At 29.5% G+C, this 22,971-nt stretch overlaps 2 protein-coding genes across 2 annotated transcripts; both read left to right on the forward strand.

Moving 5' to 3' along the window:
* The first annotated feature begins 285 nt into the window (after positions 1 to 285).
* Positions 286 to 5,644, forward strand: LOC145951894 (uncharacterized). The gene is made up of 2 exons (XM_083064069.1): positions 286 to 1,650; positions 2,864 to 5,644. The coding sequence occupies exon 2, from the start codon at positions 3,600 to 3,602 to the stop codon at positions 4,995 to 4,997; it is 1,398 nt and encodes a 465-aa protein (XP_082920195.1). The 5' UTR covers positions 286 to 1,650; positions 2,864 to 3,599; the 3' UTR covers positions 4,998 to 5,644.
* A 15,051-nt stretch (positions 5,645 to 20,695) lies between these two features.
* LOC109815347 (uncharacterized) lies at positions 20,696 to 22,082 on the forward strand. Its single transcript, XM_020380057.3, has 3 exons — positions 20,696 to 21,529; positions 21,691 to 21,842; positions 21,937 to 22,082. The coding sequence occupies exon 1, from the start codon at positions 20,807 to 20,809 to the stop codon at positions 21,392 to 21,394; it is 588 nt and encodes a 195-aa protein (XP_020235646.1). The 5' UTR covers positions 20,696 to 20,806; the 3' UTR covers positions 21,395 to 21,529; positions 21,691 to 21,842; positions 21,937 to 22,082.
* The last annotated feature ends 889 nt before the right edge of the window (positions 22,083 to 22,971 follow it).

The following is a 22,971-nucleotide window of genomic DNA, read 5'->3' on the forward strand; positions in this document are numbered from 1 at the left end:
CTGTATTCATAGATAATTAAAAATAAAACATTTATCATTTATGTTACATATGAAAAAAAAAATTGCATATTGGTCTTAATAATATCGGAATTTTAGCTCTGCTTTTCGTGTGAGACAATAATATGAGTTGTTTAAATTTGTACATTTATGTTGAGAAAAAGTTTTAATTAGAATATTTTGTTAAAATTTAAAATGCAACCAAATATTTCACCAAATAACATAGAATAACTTTAAAGATATGGTGTAAGAAAAACTTTTTTAAAGTAAAAAAGGCCATATTTAATAAAATAATAAAATTATTAATCTATATAATGATTATATTATTGAACGTATACTAATATATTTTTATTATATATAAATAAATAGTATATTTAAACATATAGATTATATTTAAAATTTATATGAATGGATATTTTTAAATATAAAATTTTTTATTTTAGATTTATGATAAATAACTATTATTTTAATTATTGATAATTTGTTTTTTAAATATTAAAATTAAATTTATAAATTAAAATTAAAATATATAAGAAACTATAAGAATCTCAAAATATTTTTGACAAAAAAAATATTTAAAAATATTCTTATAAATAACTAGTTGTATTTAATATATAGGAATTGATTTATAAATAAATATGATAAATAAAATTGTAAAATATAAGAAGTTAAAATAAACCTTCAAAAAATATCTTGTAGAAAATTAAAAACATGTCTTAAATTGTTATTGTGCATATAATAATCGTTCATATTTAATATATATGGATTGATACATTGATGGAATAACACTAAGGCCGAGAAGACCAAGAGGTGATATATTAAAGGAGGCAAGAGGAATGGGTTAGTGAGGCCACTTTTGGACCTTAGCTCTTAAGTTCTTTTTAATCATAGAATTTATTTTACTTGTATTTCCAATTTTACCCTTGTATTTTGGGGTGTTTAGGACTTAGAATTTATTTTCCCTTGTATTTCCCTTTTAACCCTTGTATTATGGGGTGCTCTAGATGATTAGGGTTTTTAATTTTGGGCTAGGGTGTTAACTAGAAGGGTGACGCATTTTTTTGGTGTTCATTAGATCTATTTTTGGTCTTAGAAAGGCTTAGGCCCAAGTGGAGGGCAAAGGTTGCATGGTCTTATCATGCACCTAGATATAGCCAATCTAAAGCCAAAGATTTCATCCTTGGCCACCAAGTTGCATCTAGGGTTCATTTGCATTTCATTTGGAATGCATTTGCCTACTCCAAATGCAACCCTAGATGCCTCCCCTCCTATAAATACCCAACACCCCACACCTTGTAAATACTTTGGATATTGAATATAAAGAGAGCCTTTAGTGCCTTTATATCTTTCCTTAGTCACCCTTGGCTATTTTTGGCCAAACCCTACCATCTCCACCTTGAGAGAAACAACCCTAGAAGTGGCCTTCATCATCATGAAGTGAGCCAACCCTAGAGTACCATTCTCAAGCATTTCCTCAAACACCTTCTACCTAACCTTCATTTTCGTCCATTCCATCATCATCCACCCTAAAACCTTGGTCCACCTTTGAAGAACTTGATCCTTGGAGAAGGCGTCCTCCTCCTTGCTCATCATCTCAAGTTCATGCAAGTAAGGATGCCATCAAGTGGTATCTAGAGCCTTGGTTCTTCAAGGGTAACAATCTCTTTATCTCTAAAAATATTCGGTCATGTCATGTCTTCCTTACATGTCTCCTAAGTGTGCCTAAATCAATCATCTTAATTGCCATATTTTGATGATCCATAAATTTCTTCTCATGTGTTGATTCATACCATATGTTCTTTGTGAATCATCTTGGCATTTTAGGCTTTCTTATTTAGGTTCTTGCTTTTTTCTTTAAATTTTTGAGTTGCTGGAAATTTTGGGCTGCATGTTATACATTAATGTTTTTATTTTTTTAATCCATCCGGTTTTGTCATAAGCTTGTCTCTTTGAACTACTTTGAAAGAAATTCCAAGTTTTTTATGCTTAGCCTTTGAAATGAACAAAAAATGACATGCATGCCACTTGTTTGATAAAATGGCCGTGAGTCCTTGATGTGCTTTAGAGAGTCAATCATGCATGCTAATTAGTTCTAGCATGTTCTACATCACTTAAAATATCATGTGTGATTAATTCCTTTACACATACTTATTTCAAATTTTCGGCCAATTTTTTGTGTATTCCTTAGTGAACTTGTATGCCTACATGATGTTTGATAATTTGAGTGTGAAATTGATTTCAATATGCCTATCTTTGCTGCTGGACGTGGGCTATTAAAAACTTCAGAAAAACACTCAAATTTTGTCTCATTGAGCTAGTGTAAGTTGCTAAAAGAATACTCCAAAAAGTTGCTAACAAAACCACCAAAAACAAGTGTAAAACCCAAGCAAAGGAATAGTATAAAATTCAAAAGAAAAAAGAGAAAAGTGGCTGGACTTTGAACAAAAAAAAAATCCAAGACTTGGACAAGCCCAAAAAGAACAAAGAAACCAAAAACAAGAAAAAGGGAACCTTTGCTAGACTTGTGGAGTTTTGGACCAACTTTCATACCATAGCACTTGGAGTTAATTCTTGGACCATTGGACAATACTTAATGGTCGAATGAGACAATAAATCAAACATGTTAAGTGCATAATTTTTCTTTTAAGCCTACTTGCTAAATTCTATTCTAGTGCCATTCTAGGAATTACTCTTTTGTGTGCTTTCCTTTTATTAATGTGCCTTAATTTCAGTTTTTGAGTCTTTCTTCTACTCTTAAGTTTGTCTCATAAATTCCATTTGAGTTTAGCCTTTTCTTAATTGTGCCTTTTTAGTTTTTCTTTCTTGGCCTCTTGTACTATTGGGTTGTGTTTTCTTCTTGATCTAGGTGGGGAAAACTTCTAAAACACTACACACTTTCTTGGTGGATTGAGTGGAGGGGTTGTCCGATTGGAGTTCAAGGAACTTTGGAGGATCACACCAATTCAAAGAGTGCAAACACCATTTCAAGACTAACATTGGGTGTTCATTGTGAAGGGGTGGAGAATTGAAGACTTGGAGACTTCCTTTTTTTTTCTACTTATTTCTTTCTTGTTAAATTTCGGCCTCTTGTGTTTTTGGCCTTGGTTTCATTCATTTTTGGTTTGTAATTGGCCATTTTTAAACCTTTTCAATTTGGTGGTAGTTTCATGTAGTTTGAAGGTGATTTGAAAACCTTCACCTAGGAAACCGACTAGCATATGCTTTAAGTGCTTTCATTTGCATGCTTTAAAGCTTTGGTAGTATATTTGCCTAGGACTTTACATTGTTTATTTGTTTCGTTTAGAAGGCTTCATTTGCCTACTAGGGGGGCGTGCACATCACACACCTTAGTATTGTGAAAATTGTTTTTGTGAGAAAAGTGTGAAAAGGCTTAGTGATTTTTACTTGAAAAGGCTTGGTTTTTAAGTGATTCTTGGTAGTCCATCTCCCTTGATAGTTCACTTTGTACACTTAAGGCCTTTTCATACCTCTCTTGCACCTTGAAAATCCTTTTTTCTGAAAACCCTTTTATCACTCACTCTTTGTGAAAACTTTTTCAAACCTTTTTGAAAACACTTTGTGAAAACCTTTTTGGATCAAAGATGAGTGATCATTCTAGTGTCCATGGTCATAACTCTTGTAGTACTAGGTCTAGTGTTAGGGAAGAAATTAGGCAACTCAAAGAGTACCTAAGAAAAAAAGAAGAGGAAAATATAAAAAGAGAGGAAGAATTGAGAAGAAAAGAAAAAGAGTTTGAAAAAAATAATGAGGAAATAAAACAACTACTTGCAAAATTAGTTGAGAGGAGAGAAACTAGTGGATCCCAACCTAGGATTGTTCCAACTATATCTCAAAAAGGCAAAGAAGTTAGAGTTCCTAGGAGTATGCATGAGCAAGAAAATACAACAAGAGAGGAGGAACTTAGAAGGAAAGAAAAAGAAAAGAAAATAGAAAAGAAAGAAAAAATAAAGAAAAGTATAGAGAAAGTTAAAGAGTGGCTAGAAAATGAAAAACAACAACCAACACTCTTAGAGAAGAGTAAGGAGGATAATGTTTCTTTCAAAGGGCTTATGCTTGAAGAGAGTCACTTTCCCATTGAAAATGATTTTAAAAAGACTTTCTTCATTCATCAAGACCTTAACTCTTTCTCTCACGTTGCCACTAGTCATGAAGTGGAGATTCAAAAACAAATCCTTTTTAAAGAAAAAGAATCTCAACTTCAAGATTTAGTGAAGAAGAAGTGGACTTCACTTAGTCCCACTTCTTGTGCTACTTCCTTGGTGGTGCCCAAGGAAGATAAGCCTTCTTTCTTTAAGACTCTTTCTACTTTAGTTTTCTTCATAAAGCACCCAACTTTTGGTTTGTATGGTTTGTTGGATACATCTCATGGTGTTGTATCTTCTATTTTTGATCTTGAAGGAAGTTCAAACTTATTTGAACTTAACTGGAATACTTTCCTACAAGACAAACTTAGATTATATGAGTTTCCTAGACTCCTCTTAACACCTTTTTCTCATATGTATCTAACAAATTATGCAATACAAAGTTGTTTAGATAATTTTTTAGTTAATTTTTCTTTATTATCCAATACATACCTAGGTCATTACATTGGGCACTTCCAACAAGATATTTTAGTTTTTAGGACTAATACATTAGTGTGCAATAGTTTTAGTCTTTTTACCTTTTTAGGTTTTAGTTATACACCTATACTTCACCGTGGGGAGGATCCTATCCTTAACATTAGAAAGTATATTCCTTTTAATTTAGATAATCTTTTTAGCATTTTTAGTAGAACTCCTCTTAGGATACACTTTCCATTTCTATCATATACTATTACCTCTAATGCTTATTTTTATGTTTTTGTTGGTCATGATGCCCACCATGAGGAACCTCTTGATTTGAGGTCAAATCCTTTTCAAGAGGGAGGGAATGATGGAATAACACTAAGGCCGAGAAGACCAAGAGGTGATATATTAAAGGAGGCAAGAGGAATGGGTTAGTGAGGCCACTTTTGGACCTTAGCTCTTAAGTTCTTTTTAATCATAGAATTTATTTTACTTGTATTTCCAATTTTACCCTTGTATTTTGGGGTGTTTAGGACTTAGAATTTATTTTCCCTTGTATTTCCCTTTTAACCCTTGTATTATGGGGTGCTCTAGATGATTAGGGTTTTTAATTTTGGGCTAGGGTGTTAACTAGAAGGGTGACGCATTTTTTTGGTGTTCATTAGATCTATTTTTGGTCTTAGAAAGGCTTAGGCCCAAGTGGAGGGCAAAGGTTGCATGGTCTTATCATGCACCTAGATATAGCCAATCTAAAGCCAAAGATTCCATCCTTGGCCACCAAGTTGCATCTAGGGTTCATTTGCATTTCATTTGGAATGCATTTGCCTACTCCAAATGCAACCCTAGATGCCTCCCCTCCTATAAATACCCAACACCCCACACCTTGTAAATACTTTGGATATTGAATATAAAGAGAGCCTTTAGTGCCTTTATATCTTTCCTTAGTCACCCTTGGCTATTTTCGGCCAAACCCTACCATCTCCACCTTGAGAGAAACAACCCTAGAAGTGGCCTTCATCATCATGAAGTGAGCCAACCCTAGAGTACCATTCTCAAGCATTTCCTCAAACACCTTCTACCCAACCTTCATTTTCGTCCATTCCATCATCATCCACCCTAAAACCTTGGTCCACCTTTGAAGAACTTGATCCTTGGAGAAGGCGTCCTCCTCCTTGCTCATCATCTCAAGTTCATGCAAGTAAGGATGCCATCATACATGTATTAAAAAAATAGTAAATTATGTTATGTTCTCTTATGAGAGATAAAGATATTATATTGTTTTTCTTTTTTATGTTAAAATATATAATTTAGGTCATTTAACTTAATATCATTAATGTAAATTACACCTTTCCCATATGAGAGATACAAGTATTACACTATTCATATGTAAAAATATAGGGTAAATCACTCTTTAATCCCTTATATATATATATATGTGTGTGTGTGAATATTATATTATCACTATCTAATTGTATTAAAACATAGACTTGATTATATTTTTAGTTGTCTCTATACAAGCATGTTTTTGATTTTGGTCTTTATAATTTTTTTATAGTTTTTCATCCCTATAAAATTTAGAACAATTGTTTTTGGTTCTTGCATGGTATTATATAATTATTGTAGGTGTTACATGTAATTGTTAATAATATTATGTTAGAATATGACTCCTTAAACTTTTGTATAGGTCCTCAAAACAAATGTGATCTATCTACCTTAAATCATAGTTAAAGACCAAAACAAATAACTTTTGTCAATTTATACCTAGCATGTTAGGATCTACTATCTCCACTATTCATACTATTAACTATTGTGGTTGTTATCACTACTTTAGCACTGTCATACTTGTTGTTATTGCAACTAACACCACTTTATTGTCTTTGCCATCAATTTATTTCACTATTGTTACTTTTATTGATATTCCTCATAATCATTATGATTATACAAATGACCTCTGATTTTATCATTATTATCACTGATTCACTACCATATCACTAATATTGTCATCATTTATTATTGTTAGCTCCATCACCATATTTATGTCATTGTTACCACGACAATAACTTGTTATTCTATATATCACTACCATTATTACCATTTGAATTGATTTTTTTTTGTTTAAATTACACTTTTGGTCCTCTTATTACATCCAATCCAACTTTTTTGTCCCACTATTTTTAATTACAAAATTTTGCTCCCATAATTTTTTAAATCACACACCTTTGGTTTGCTTTGACAATTAAAACTAGTAATTGATAATGATGTGACATTAATATTGACATGCCTTAATGACGTGACAGTTTTGTGATGATATAATGACTTATGTTAAGCGATAAGATTACACTTTATTAATGATGTGAATGAGTGTGGGAAATTGAAGTGAGAAGAAAATATAAGATTTTAAAAATGGTGAAAAAAAAGTAACTTGTAAGGACTAGAATCAATGTCTTATACTATATTTTTATCATTTAAATCACTTAATATTTATTTATTATAATTTGAATATTATATTATATATATAACATTATTGATTGAGTTAATTGTTTAAAAAAAATTAACTAATGCTAATTCAGTTTAAAATTAATAAATAATAATTTGTTTAATAATTTTTCTAGTAAATTAGTTTTATAATTTATTTGCAATATATTTTTATACAATAAATATTAACATACAATATAAAATAAATAATATAATATTAGTATATATTATTTAAATATTAATTTATTTTACATTATATATTTATATTTATTGAATTAAAAATATATTAATAATAAATCATATAATTAAATTACTAAAAAATTTAGTATTTCATTTACAAATTTATTATATGAAATAGTAAATTTGATATTTATTAGATGAGAAAACATAGTAAAAATATAAATATATAATATAATATTAATTAGTTTAAATATATGTATATATATATATTATTTAATAAATTTTCATACATTAAATAATATTAAAAAAAAAGAGAAAACATAGTTATAAAGAAAATAAAAGACAAAAGTAATCGTATATTTATATTTATTGTATAAAAATATATTAAATAATAAATTATATAATTAGTTCACTAGAAAATAATTATTTTTATTAAACAAAATTGTTATTTATTGATTTTAAACTAGATTAGTATTAGATAAAAAAATGTTAATTAACCTAATCAGTAATATTATATATAATATAATATTCGATATATAATAAAATTTGTTAAGTGATTTAATGATTTATAAATGATGAAAGATGGAGAGCCATAGTGAAGGCAATGGGATTGGTTATATATGTAACTTAAAATTTTCTATGGGATTGCTTATATATGATGGTTCTTAATGTTAAGAAACTTGAAAAAATCATCGGAATAAGTGAGTTTTTATTGAGTTTCTATTAAGTTATTATAGAAGTTGCCTATATAAGCAACCCCTGCCACGATTGCCTAAAAATTGGAAAACGATTTTGTAAGTGAAAATATGGATTCAGTGAGTATGTCTCCTCCATAGCCTCGAGAGCCTATATATATTAGCGTGATCTTTCAAATAAAGATCTCTTACTTCTTGGTTGGATCTTGTAAATGGTTTCGAATCTTTAATGTCATTAACAACCTATGAATCTTAATCATTATAATTATTATTGTAAGTGTTCTACAAATTATGAGAATTTGTTCAACGTGGTCTTAAGGGTAGGATATCTCATATCTCGCCCAAAACCACATGTTCAAGATAAATGACTCGATAAGTTTGATGCAAAGTGTAGAAGTTAAGTGAATCCAAATTGGTAGGTCAATGTGATTTTGGTTATGCACATAGTTTAGAGTTTCTAGAGTGTACACGAAAAGGCTTATATAATCTGAGACTTCATGGTCGAGGTGAGTGGCTCAACCATGTCCCAAATAAGGTGTGAAAAAAATTAAGTGTGTGTTTAGATAATCGGTAAATTCAACTCAATTCATTTTAACTTCAAACAAAAGTGTTTGTGGTAAAAATTTGTTTATGAGTTCTTTTTATTTAAACTAGCAAAAGTGTCATCTTTTCAATTTAGGTACATGAAATTTTAATTTGTCAAGACGCTTAGTGTGACAACAAATGTTTAACGTGACAACTGAGTTAAATAACTAAAATCAACATGTACCGATTTCTAGATATTCATCAATAGTTATCATAAAACAGTTCTCATGCATGTAAATATTCAAATACATTAAGTGAACAACATATATATTGGCAATACAAATCATGATCTGGTTCGTATAATTGTCGAGTTACAATATACTGATTTTAAGAATAACAAACTATGAACTACGAACTACGGAATTAAACGAAACTAAACTAATCGTAGAAAAAGAAAGAAAATATGGCCAATAAGTCATACCCAACAATAATCTTGTACACGGAAGCCATATGCGTAGGCAGTGAGTGCTTGTGAAAGTTCTCAAGTACAATTTTCCGACCCTTGTGAAGTAGTTTGCTTCTCATATTTATAGAGCTAATCAAGAGCGGTTTGATTTTGTGCAAGCTCATCGTGGCATAATCGCTGCTCACTACGCAACCTACGTGGCTTAAGTATAATTTCTCATAACCGTTCATTTCACGTGTTCTATTTCTTTGACTTACTAGCTTAATAACCTCCTCGGTGCAACTGTCCCAAACTGCTCAAGAAACCTCCATTAGCCTCTCTTTACTTTATAATTACTCAACCTTCCCTCGAATACATACATTCCTTTCGCAAGTATCCTTTTGATTCCTTTTTTCGACCAACAAAAAGTCTTGTTGCTTTTACATTTCATGCATTAAAAATTAAAAATATACATTCCAATACCTTGAAACGGATAATCAAACACAATCTAAAAGTTGGATTTGAAAAGCTGGTGTATTTTCGATATTATACATAACTCAAGTTGAATTAAAGCATTGAAGCATAAGTTAGTGAATAACAGAACATTATTAAATCTCATTTAACAATAAAGGATGGATCAAAAGAGAGTTAAAAATACAATTTGAGTTTTTTAAATAAGAGATGCTCTTAAAATTATAAATGTAAATAAATTAATTTACATTTATTTCTTTACGTATCACGGAAGTTATGATTTGAACAAATTTAATTATTTACATGCCCACAAAAATTATGATTCAAAACTATTACTGATGTATAATTGAAATTATAATTACCGGTGGAATAAAAGGCTCTTCATACCTCCGTTAAAAGAAATAATAAAATAAAATAATATGTCTATTTTAATAATTTATATAGTTATTAAACATTATGTATAATTATTAAGAATAAAATATAAAAGATAAAGTAATACTATATATATGAGAAAATTCTATTTGTTTTTATTATTGGTATAGATAATCGTAAATTACTTACAATTCTAATTTCATAGTTGATGTTAACAAAAATAGTTACGACTTTTTCCTAATGCAATACTAATCAGACAAAGAATACGAGACCTATTTATGTAAGTATATTTACAAGTTACAACATCGTTTGCACCGAAATATTTTAATGATAATTCTTTGACTATGTTTGATTTTTAGTTCGGAGAAGATAAAAGTACGTTTATTTAGAAGCTTTTTTTTACATATTTATCCGTTTAGTTATTTAAGAATGAGTGCTACCAATAAAATAGTACACACTTTGTGCGTCTCACCAAATTGGTTTTTTTACTATTTATTAAAATGCACCATTGTATGAACATTCATACATATAAGTTGTCACAATACTAATACACAACTGGCTTATTTTATTTAATTGTGGAACCCCACCAAAAACTCATGAAACTGTGTTTGTCTCCCTTCTTCCGTTGTTATATTAGATGATTCTCATTGGTATACATTAATTTTAGTATATCTAACACCTTATTCATCCACAACCTTAGGTTTATATTCTTATGTGTTTCCCTTTCCATCAACCCCAACCTCATCCAAATATATATAGGTACCTCATAACCATATATGGTCCCTTTCCCTTAGCTAGTTATGATCAATTACCCTCTGATAATGTCCATTGTTGTTGGTGATCCATCTTTTTCTCATTAACTTCGCGTAGAATATATAGCAATAAATAATGTCACCAAAAGATGTTTCTAGCGTGAAAACTTAAAGAACAAAACTGAAAACAGTGAAGAGAACATGGAAACCAACAATCATTGCCCAAGTTTTCCAAACACTTTAATTCCCAATCTAGACCTATATACATCTATGTAGAGATATACTATCCTTAAAGTGGCTTTTGAATCTGCTCAAAAGTTTTCCTTAATAACTTTAATTAATATTGTTTCGGATAGGGTTTTCGTCTGCCACATGGTCAAAGAGATTAATTAAGTCTAATGATAAATTGATATGTATAATCGAAATGAGTCGTAAATGGCCCGAAACTAATTAATTAACAATCAAATTGAGACAGCTATAAAATTGTTGAATAATATAAGATATCTACACAACCAATAATGAATGTCAATTGTTATCCCTTCAATTTTAAAACAACCAATTTGGTTATATATATGATAGTTCAGTCTCTTTCGTGATAATGACAACCTCTTTCTTCAACAATTTACATTGTTATATTCCACAATCTTCCCACATACACACAAACCTAGCCGCCCAAGTGTAACATACTAAGGTGTCGTTTACTCCTTGACTTTGTGATATAAGTATTTAGTTTAGGGTAAAATCCATAACCGTAAAGTATTTATATGTGACTATTTTTTTTTATATATAAATCACAATTTTTTATTTTTTCTATAAATTTCATTTTATAACCACTCGTATACCAGATAAGGGTATGAGTATCAGGTTAAATATAAGAAAGAACCGAGGAGTCCTCAATATGACTACACCGAGGAGTCCTCAGCTTATTACAATAACATACATAACCTGTTTATTATGGATAAGCACTAATGAATTCTCTTATGGGCCTACATATGGGCCTACATATGGGCCTAAGCCCATTAAGGTTAGTATAAATAAGTGTGATAGTGACAAACAAAGATACGTTTTCATAATTACCAATTTGATTAGCATTGATATCTCTGAGACCGAGGACTGACTTAAGCATTAAAGTGTTTTTTGCAGGTACCCCTATCTTTTCCTGGGATACGTTATAGAAGACGAAGACCTAGCAGGAGTAGCAAAATTACCGGAGTACCCTCGTGTAGGTATAACTCATATCTTCGATTACCCATCTACTTTTATATTACTTATATTTTTTAAAAATTCATGGAGGCAGCTGCTAAAAAAAATCACGGAGGTACACAATTTTTTATTTTTTATTTTTTACATTGGTACGTATCAATAAAATGTTTAATTTTAATAGAATGTCAATATTGAAATTTTTTAAGTATCAACTAATTAGAAATTATTTTGGAAGTAATTTTTAAATTAATCACGGTAAGATTATAAGTTCACAATTATATATTATATTGATAATTTATAATTGGAGAACATCACCTACATATATAGAAAAACATTTATACGTACGTACTATTAGTATATTATATAGTCAAGTTCTTAAACATTTCATATTGGATGAGTTAGGATATCTAAAGTGAATTGTGAATAGAATCGAACTATGATGATATCCAAGGATTTCGTGTGTGTTTGATTTCTCGTTGAAAATTCACAAAATCACATTTAGCGAAAACAATTATAAAAAAAATTATTTGGTATTTTAGAATGTGTTTTTTTTTTCAAGAAAATTCATTGATAAATATGCATATGCTATACTTTTAAGCTAATGGAGGTGTAAAATCTTTTGAATTTGGTTCGTTTTTAGTAAAAATGAGATTCTACACACACAAAAAATGGATGATTTCATAATTTGACGTTAAAGTAAAGAAATATTATTTTGTACCATAATAATGCACATTAAATATTTATCTATTACAGCAATATTAATTGAATTACTTCTTAGGATTGTAACTTTGTTTTGCTTTTGTTTTTATTTTCGTAATAATAAAAAATATTAATTAAATTATAAATATAAAGTATTTTATCTTACTAATTTGAATAAAAAATATGAGATGTTATCTTTAACGAGATTGTTCTTTTCAAGATATTATGATGTTTTGTTTTAAACCGTTTTTTTTTTTTGTATCTACATCACTTCAACATTGGACTTAAAAAAGAAATTTAGCTCAATCTCACTTCACTCATCGTAATATTGGCCCAACATTTCTTAAGTTAAGACTTAATTATATTTATACTCTTCTTATTGAAAATAAAAAATACATATACTTCACTTACTTTATATACACATATGATTCCTTTATTTTTATATTCACACCGTATATACAATACTTTTTAAATATAACAAAACAAGAAAGGTACAAGAAACGAAATAAGTATACAAATGTAAGTCTAATTATTAGTTTTTTTTTAATGATAATAAGTACGTGTAGGCACAGTATACGTGGAATCCGTAGAGACAAATTATTTTTAAAAAATAATAGTTATATATATATATATATACATAAATATTACATTAAAAAAAGTCATTAGACCAACAAGTCAACAACAATTAAAAAACTGAAAACGTGGTTTCAAAATATAAATTTAGAATGAGGAAAAAACTCATAACTCAAATCATATACCCTGAGTTGTATATTGGTTCGCTAGTACTTATACCTATACTGTATCCCTAAATAGGTTAGCGCATATTTTGCCATTTTTTATGAACTTCAATAAATAAATAAAAAATCAAAAAGTTTGATAAAGAAAGATCAATTAAAAAACTTCTACCTATCAAAGTCTAAAGACATAAGTTAATGTATAAAAAATTGGTACAACAGCTACTGAAGCTTATAAAAAATGACAAAAATATGGTTGGAAGTTGTATAAAGCTTCCAACTGTTGCATAGAAACATTCATTTCTGTTCAACAACCTTTTTAATTCAGAAACCTATAAAATGACTATTTAAAAGTATTTAATGATATTTGGTTGGTAACATATGTCTGCAAACTGCATATATACAACGAGTAAACTTTAATATTCGTGTAGTAAGTGTCACACTCTTCTACTACGATAAATAAATGATTATAAATATAATAATTATACTAAAGAAAATGACAATAAGACCTTTTTCATTAATATAATTTGTAAGAAGTTCACCATAATCTATTAATATATATATATATATATATATATATATATATATATATATATATATATATATATATATATAAACATATTTAAGACTCATGTAATATGTGCTCTTAACTCTATATGCATGTGGTATCAATTACTTCATCATTATCGAGTATACAAAATTGCTTAAGAGTAATGGAATGAGACCATCCCACCCAATAATATAGGGACCATCCATCAATAAAGATCTCCCCAAACCATTTCAACTAGGGGGTGTTTATCAAGGGGTTGTTAAAGTGTTACAGCTAGTCATGATAATCTCTTATTCTCGTTAGAGAGTTTTTCACCATAACACCCTTGAGACACAAGTAGATGACCTATGATACCTCACTTGCATAGACTCATGTTATCTTATAAAATAAAGTATGAATGCATAGACTTGATACACTTAATACAACAACACAATATGGATGCTCAACTCCTTGAGTATTAATTTATAGCATGAGACTTATTCATCATATTTCATCATCAATATTCCTAGAATATATAATAATTCAATTTCTCATTTATCAGTTCGCAACACTGAATTTATCCATCACATTACTCATTAATTCAACACATCATACATCAATATAATTCTCATACATCAATTCCATCTCATATACACATCATCATTCTCATGCATTCTCAATCATTCATTCCACACATATTATAACATCCATCATTGTCATAATATCTCAATCATAACATCATCATCATTGTCGAACCTCAAATATCATCATCATCAATCATCATAATATTATACATTATCATTACTCATATAACATATAGGAACTTAAAGAATAAAACAACCCACAAATTATTTACTCTTATCTTAAGCTTTTATGATGTCTTGTGATCTAAGCGTGTTATCTAGAGATGTACCTATACTATCAAGTTGATCTTAATTTTATTAAAATACTAAGATAATTATTTACAACTTTTATGTTGACTTCAAGAGTTGATTTTACCATCTATTATTTGTAAAAATTAAAAAATCATAGTAATTTAGCCTAATTATGATAGTTTGATATTTGTTCACTAATTTGATCATAACTTTAGTTTTATACCTCTTTTTTGGGTGATTTTAACGCTATTGAAAAACTAACATCCAAGGCTACGATTCTTATGAATATCACAAAACCTAATTCAATCATTTAAGGGTCTCACAAAGCTTACAGATTACAGACGTAACTTTTCACATACAAAATGTGAGACTCATCTTATGAATTACATAAATCACTTTTTAACATTTTTATGCAAATCTTGAGTCCCAAATGTCTACTTTTCAACCCAACAAATGAAACCCTGTTTGATTATTTGCATCGAGAAAAATCCTCTAAATTTTGAGATGTGTTTGTACCATAATATTTCATAATTAAACAAATCACATTGAAACCCTTAATCATACATCCAATAAAGTTAAAACCCCTAAATATCATATTCCTAACCCTCAAACAACTCATCATTAAATTAATTGAATCATAATTCATGAACAAAATTACAAAGACAATACAATAATTCAATCTCAAAACATGCACACAATCATCTATAGAAATCAAATAAATAAATCTAATCTAATTTGAGTTGTTTGTCCAACCTTACTTTGTCATTATTTTAAATTAATCATGCCTAGCTCTTTCTAATTATAATTGATTTTCCCTAATTAGTTAATATTTAAAAATATAATATGAATCATCTAAAAATTATATCTATTAATTTTTATTTTATTAATTTATTGAATTTATTATTTTCCTAAAAAATTATTTATTAATTAACTTTACTATATAAGAAAAAAAATTAATGTAATAGATAATTGGAAAATATATGATTTTATTTTTTTAAAAAAAAGACAAATAATAAAGTAAAAAATATTTTATACATAGAGAGACTGAGATAGCGATAGTACTATACTATAAAGCCTAAAAGAGGTAGGATCCTCGTACGTAAGAGGGTTGGATCTTTTTATGTCACTTACATGAATTGGTTGCAGCTTAAGAAATAGATGAGCCATTGTACCTCACACTGGTCAATAACAAATTCCATAGAGTGATACTTAAAACATGTTTGGTACAAAAGAAAAAAGGTAAGAAGTAGGGTTGAAATAGTGAAAATGAGAGATTGTTTGGTTGATAGATTTTCACCTTTTTTATTTATTTATTTCTCCCTATATACAAGGGGGTTATAATTATACTGGTGTAACTTTTATTAAGTGTTGCACCGCTCAATAACTTTATATTAATTATAAATTTTGTAAATCTAAACGTTAGATTGAAAGTTCATATCAAAGAGTTCATATTCTAGTGTATTTTTAAATGAATATATTACGTCAATTTTGTTTTATAAAAATTAAGTATCAAATCATCTTGGATTAATATAAATTTTTTTATATATGATCTAAGATATATGAACTTTCAATCTAACGGTCGAATTTACAAAATTCGCATTTAATATAAAGTTATTAAGCAGTCTAACACTTAGTAAAAGTTACACCGATGTTATTATAATCTCCCTATATATATATATATTATATATATATTTCTCACATATTTCTCTTCAACTAAACAATCAAATTTCTATTTTATTTCTTATCTATTTGTCTTTATCTTTTATTTCTCTTCACTTTATTACTCATATTTTTTTTCCTCTCTAACAAATACAAGCTTAAACATATCTACCATCAATGCTATGAGAAACTAATTAATATATCTTAAATGTTAAAAAAATTCAACGGTTTTATTTTTCTCTTTTCTCTATCTTATTTTCTAGAGTTTTCCTTGCCCACTCTTCCCTCTCACAATCATCTTTTTATTACAAGATCTTATTTTCCAATGTCTTAGACACCTCCCAAGTCCCAAACCCCCATTCCCACAAAACCTTGCATTAATTGTCGTTTCTTTTTTATTTTTACCTAACATAATGATCACTACTATATATGAATCCCACAATTTGAGGGGACGAAGAATGATGGAACAAAAGGCCTTCATCGAAGCAATCTTGAGATTCTTGGTTATAACTAGGATTAATTATATAACTAGTTATAGCTAAAATATTGGTTTCGAAAATTTAAAATAGTTTTTAACCTTAATTTTATACTTAATAAACTTTTACAACTAATTTTTACTTGTGTTGCATTTAATTAAACCTAATTTTAAAGGTTACAACTTTTTCTTTCTTTCTAAGTTGGTTTTGCTTGTAACCAGTTATATATTGAATTTTGAATATATAACTAGGTTATATAACTTTTTTTAATTATAAAAAATTTGTTTATAATTTTGTTATAATATTCGCTTATATGGGTGACAAAACGGGTCAGGCTGACCCATTTTGACCCGGTCTGTCAATGACCTGCCCAAAACAGGACGGGTCAAGTTAACCCACCAATAAAAATGGGTTGAGAACGTTGGCTCGCCTCGCCTAAGGACGGGCTAGCAAGTCAACGGGTTAGCCCGCATACCACAAAAAAATTTGCAAAAGAAATGGAAAAAATATATATTTTATGTTTAAATAAAAAAAATGCTGCAAATAAATAAATATAACCATATGAAATTAAAAATACATACATATTGTACATAATATATGTTTAACAAAAGCAAATTACAAACTTAAAATAAAATCAAATAGAAATTAGTCCAGTTACACCAAAATTAAAACCAAATTATAAACTTACAAATTACTAATAATCTAAATTTTTTGATAGTCCACAAAACAAGAACATTAGAAACTCCCTTGGAAGAAGTTGTCTCTACTTTTTTGTCTTGATCATTTTCATCCTTATGCGGGTTGGCGGGTTGTGATGAGTCAGTCTGTCATTCGACCCAACGGGTTGACAGGTTGAAATGATAGGCCCGACTTGCCAATTTTTTGCGAGCCAACGGACCGGCCCGCGGGTCACAGCCCATTTTGCCATCTCTATTCACTTATCATTCATGGTTAATTTATAACCAATTTTTTTATTAAGCTAATATTATTAACATGAATTAAATATGTTCTATTTTCTAAATTTTTGTAATTTTTTAGTCTTTAGTTTCTAGGATTCTTTTTCATGAACAATTTTTTTTTATGTCAGGGACCAAAATGTTAGCTGCGAAAAAAATTAAGAGCTAAAAGAGAAATTCGACAAAAATTTTGGGGTAAACTAAAATTAATAAAATAATGTTTAGAGACTAAAAACAACCATTGACAAAAATTTAAATACTAAAAATATCTTTAATTATATAAACATAATTAATTTGTTAAAATGACACAATATACTATTATAAATAGTACTTACAATTAATCAAATACACTCTTAGAATAGTGAATTAAGTCTAACTCAACTCTACAAAACCTGCTGTGGGACTTGGGTTTTTTCCAATACACCCCCTCACGTCTAGCACTATAGGGTTTGGTACGTGGATGGTAGGTGACCCTTTTTTAATGATCTAGGATTGACGGGACTTGAATACACTCCTTTATACCTATGGTGCATGTATCAATGAATGGTAGGTGACCCTTTTTGGCGGGACTTGAATACACCCCCTCATGTTCATGATGCATGTATCAATGGTGGGTGACCCATTTTTAAGAATTTAGGATAGCTTTGATACCATCTTAGAATAGTAAATTTAAGCCTAACTCAACCATACAAAACTGGCTTGTAAAGTGAGAGTTATTTTCCACTTATATACTATTTAATTGCCTAATCTCTAGTTAATGTGAGACTTGAATTTTTTCCAATATCCACTAAACGTCAATACTTACAAACGATTAACAAAAAGGATGATAAAAAACACTTAAAACAAAGTTACTATATTGAACAATTTTTTCTCTTACTTTATACCTTATTTCACCAATTCAATCATTAAAAATCATAAGTTAAGTTTGTTGAAGCTTTTACGATCTAATAGTTAATGAATCTCAATTCACGATTCGACAATTGCTACTTGGTAAATATTAGAGCTGTCAAAATGGGCTCAGCCCGGTGAGCCAACCCGGCCCACCACGGGTTCGAGCCGGGTTGGGCTAAAAAAAATTTGCAAATTTCAGTGTGGGCCAATTTTAAACCCGGCCCACTAACAACCCGGCTCACCCGGGTTCAACCCGTGGTGAGCCGGGCTGACCCACCAGCCCATAAAAAAAAAAAAAAAAAAACTTCTGCTATTGGGTTGGGCCAAATAAAACTTCATAGACCATCATAGGTTCTCAATTTTATGTATTTTTTCTTCAAATTATGTAATTAGTGTAGGAATTTATTTACTTTTCTCTAGAAAAGCTTATGTGCATACTATTTTTGCAGGATTGGGCATTAAATTTGATTACATTTTTTTAAATTAGGTGATTTTTTCAAATTAGGTGAGCCAACCCGTTTAGCCCACCAACCCGTGGTGGGCCGGGCCGGGCTCAATTTGTTCCAGCTCACCAATAAACGAGCCGGGTTGAGTTGGCCCACCAAAGGCTCAACCCGTGGTGGGCCGGGCCGGGCCGGGCCGGGTTACCCGTTTTGACAGCTCTAGTAAATATAAAGGATGACTATTTCTTTTATATTTTCTTTCTAATAGCTAATATTTTTACTTAAAATAATGACTTTTTCTTATTTTAATTTAACCTTTTTTCCACTTAGATAAGTTAGACAAAATGAGTGTGTATATTAATTTGAATTTCTTTTTTACATAAGAAGGAGCTTAAAAATCGACAAATTTAGAAGACAAAAACAATAATTTTATTTGTTTTAACGAGGACTTCAACCAAATCCAGTTTTAGTTCTGTAGATTTTACGTTTGATTATTTTTATATTTATATTGGTATAACTTCTACATTTTAATCATTAATCTTAAAATTACTCATTTTGATCTCTTATACATATATATTTTTTAATTAATTTTAGTTCTTCCACATTTATAAACATTAAAAAGTAAAAATTATGCAGATATGATTACTACACGAATAATTAAGTCTACATTTTATTTATTTATTTATTTATTTTAACCGTTATTACAAATTTACAATTGACTTTTGTTTTATAAATATCTATAAATTATCATATATGGTAATTTTGTTAATTTTTATAATAATTATTTAAAAATCGTATAATAATAATTATATTTTGAATGATACCGATCTTTAATTAGTTAATGATATAAAATATTCATATTTATATGAATATAGTGTATTAATAATTTTTGAATTTAATAACTATGTACTTGTGATATAAAATATAAGCACCTGTCAATTAGTTACAAATTACTATTAGTATAATATTTTTAACTATTTATTAAATAAGTTAACAAAATCAATAAACATAATAATTTATAATTGAATGAGAATATAAAAATATTTTACTATGCATACTTTTTTTTTTGTTACATGTATAATTTTGAAGGCTTAAATAAATAGATGGGTTGGTGTCAAAATAAATAAATAAATAGATGGGTTAATTATTTAATTTAATCATGACACCAATCGTAAAGACCACAATAATGTCATTCACCTAAAAAGGAAAATTAGTAAATATGCAATATATTGATATGTTCACCTAACGTTACAACTTGTCACGAGAGATACGTCATGTCACACCATTCATATTCCAAACTTGGAGACGCTTGGAATCAAATCAAATCAAATACAATAAAAAAGAAATCGTAATGTATTGGTATTAGTATTTTATACGTATATTCGTATTTTGTTACGAAATTAGATGGAAGTGGTTAGCCCATTAATTATGCATCGCAGCAACACGGTCAAGCCTTAACGCCCGCGTCGTGTGCAAGATTATTCAAATGGTAGGGATAGCGTAGTTGTTAATTAATTTAACATTAACACTAATTAATTAATATTAATACCAGACACGTGTCGGTCACCGAAGTAGCCGAGGAAACCTCCTCGATGTAGATGAACGGTTGCAACGAGCCGTTAGATCCGAACCTAAACCAGACAGAACCAACCTCGCTTAACCATGGTTAAGTTAACTGAATTACGGAAACACCCCTGAACTTGAAAATAACAACGACCATAACCTTCTTTTAAGCGCTATAAGAGCAGCCTCCGAGACTCGCTAGGTTTGCCGAACCAACTCCTCAAAGGGGGCTTAGAAGAAGAAGAAGAATACAAAAAGTCCCTTTTACTTTTTTACCCTTTTCTTCTCGTGTTCTTTCTTAATGGCGAGTTCTTCAAGAACAAAATCCAGTGGACCAGTGCTTCGTTCTCTTTCGCCTTCTAACAACAAGTTCTGTTCCTATTCAACGTCAAACGCACCGTTTCATACACCCTCTTCAAACTTCTTCAACAAGCCTCACTCACACGTTCCTCACCGCTCCACTTCCCCGACACGTGTCAACATATACAGCGCCGCGCCCTCTCCCTCTTCCTCGGTCCGGTTCTCCCTCGACCGCTCCATATCCCCGAACCGGGCCGTGTCGAGCCACGTCATCGCGAAGAAAGGCCACGTCACGGCTCAGAAGAGAACGTGCATGTGCTCCCCAACGACGCATCCCGGTTCGTTCCGCTGCAGCCTCCACAAGAACCACCACGCGCCGTCCGGTTCGTTTCCGTCGAACCGGCTCAACATGCGCCGGTCCGCGATGAAGAACTCGCTTGTGAGAATCGGAGGAGTCGAAGGCGAGTGGGTGAAACGCGCCCTCACTGCGTTGATTCGTCCTTCGTCGCACCAACAGAGGAGAAGAGCCGCGTTCGAATCGAGACCGAGTCGTCTTTCAATCATGTCCATGGCTGTAGAAGATCTATGAATACTTTTTTTTTTTTTTTTTTTTCCAATTACAGGTTCATTTTTGAATCGCCGGAATATTCTCTTCTCCGCCGCCGATGACGGAATCCGACGAAAATTTGGAAGATTACGGCGTAGATCTAAGAGACTCGACTCGGTCGGTGAATTGGTTTTTGTACATAACATTTGCTATGGAAGGAGAATTTTGGACAATTTTACTAGTTAATTAAAATTCAACTATGAAAAACTAAACCTAGAAAATTAAAGGATAATCTCAATTCACAATTTTAATTTGATCTGCGAAATTTCGATCTTCAGAATTCGGATTAACGAGTGAGAGTGATGATTGATGAGTTAGTTACGCTCGCCGTTAACGTTCCGTTGGTCACGTAGTGACGCCGTGTGGTGCGTTTGACGCCGCCGTTGACTCTCCGTTATCTTTGGTCCAGTTGCTTTGCGTTTGGTGCAAGGTATATATTCTTTATCCATTTTTTGATGCCTTTATTTATTTTTTAATTAAATATGTTTTATTTGATTTGGTTAATTGCGAGATTGGTTGTGCAGGTGTTTGGTGCAGGTGCTATTCCAGAACGACGGATTTCTTTTTTTTATGGAAGAACTCACATATTCGACATCTATAAAATAGTTAAGTGAAAAAAATAATAATTAAAAGAGTTTAATATTACAAAATGGAAAGAAAAAAAAAAAGGGTAACAAACACACCTAACAAGTAACAACTAATAATGGAAGGCGACTAATATTATAAAAAGAAATAAGTGGAAAATTGAAATGTTATGTTGAATATTAGTGCAACAATCTTTTCGTGAGATAAAGACAGCTGGCTGCCGTGTGATGCGATTCATTATAACTAAATCGCATTTAATGCAGTTATGATGCAACACAATACTCCTTCGAGTACCTTTCACACATACTAATAAATAAATAGATAAATTGAAACAGAATAATACTTTTATAAAATTAATTATATTATTAATTATTATCTTTTTATTAAAAATAGTGTAATACAATAATAATTTTCTAAAACTTATTATTAAAATGATGGTATAAACAAAAAACAATTAATATTACATTAAAATTAATATAATGCTTATTTTATAATTTTTTTGAAAAAATTATTATTAAAATATATATAAAATTATAATTATTATTACATTAAAATTAATATAACGTTTATTTTAAAATTTATTATTTTGAGGTTTATTGACAAAAGAAGTAGTACTAAAATTTCATATGTAGTAATATTATTGAAACTGTAATTTTCTTTTTGATATACTTAAATTTTGATTAAATTAAAGAGTTTTGCTTCTCTTTATTAGGTTAAGGTGAAAATGTTTAAAAAAATATATTAAATTTAGTTTTAAATATGTTTTTAGTTTCTTAAATTTAAAATTAGTCTTTTTAATTCTTATAATTTTTTTAAAAAATTATTTTAGTTTTTTATATTCAAATTTTATTAAAAAATTTATTAAATACTGTCACATAATATATATATATATATATATATATATATATTAGAGTTCTTATTGACAAAATATCACATTAAATTTAATTAATATTATATAATTATTTTAATCCATC

Source organism: Cajanus cajan, chromosome 9 (genome assembly GCF_000230855.2).
Source record: "Cajanus cajan strain Asha chromosome 9, NIPB_CcT2T_4, whole genome shotgun sequence".
Lineage (NCBI taxonomy): Eukaryota > Viridiplantae > Streptophyta > Magnoliopsida > Fabales > Fabaceae > Cajanus > Cajanus cajan.

What these genes read in the sequence shown, in the direction of transcription:
- LOC145951894 (XM_083064069.1), top strand. Translation starts at nt 3,600, where the DNA reads ATGAGTGATCATTCTAGTGTCCATGGTCATAACTCTTGTAGTACTAGG.
- LOC109815347 (XM_020380057.3), top strand. Translation starts at nt 20,807, where the DNA reads ATGGCGAGTTCTTCAAGAACAAAATCCAGTGGACCAGTGCTTCGTTCT.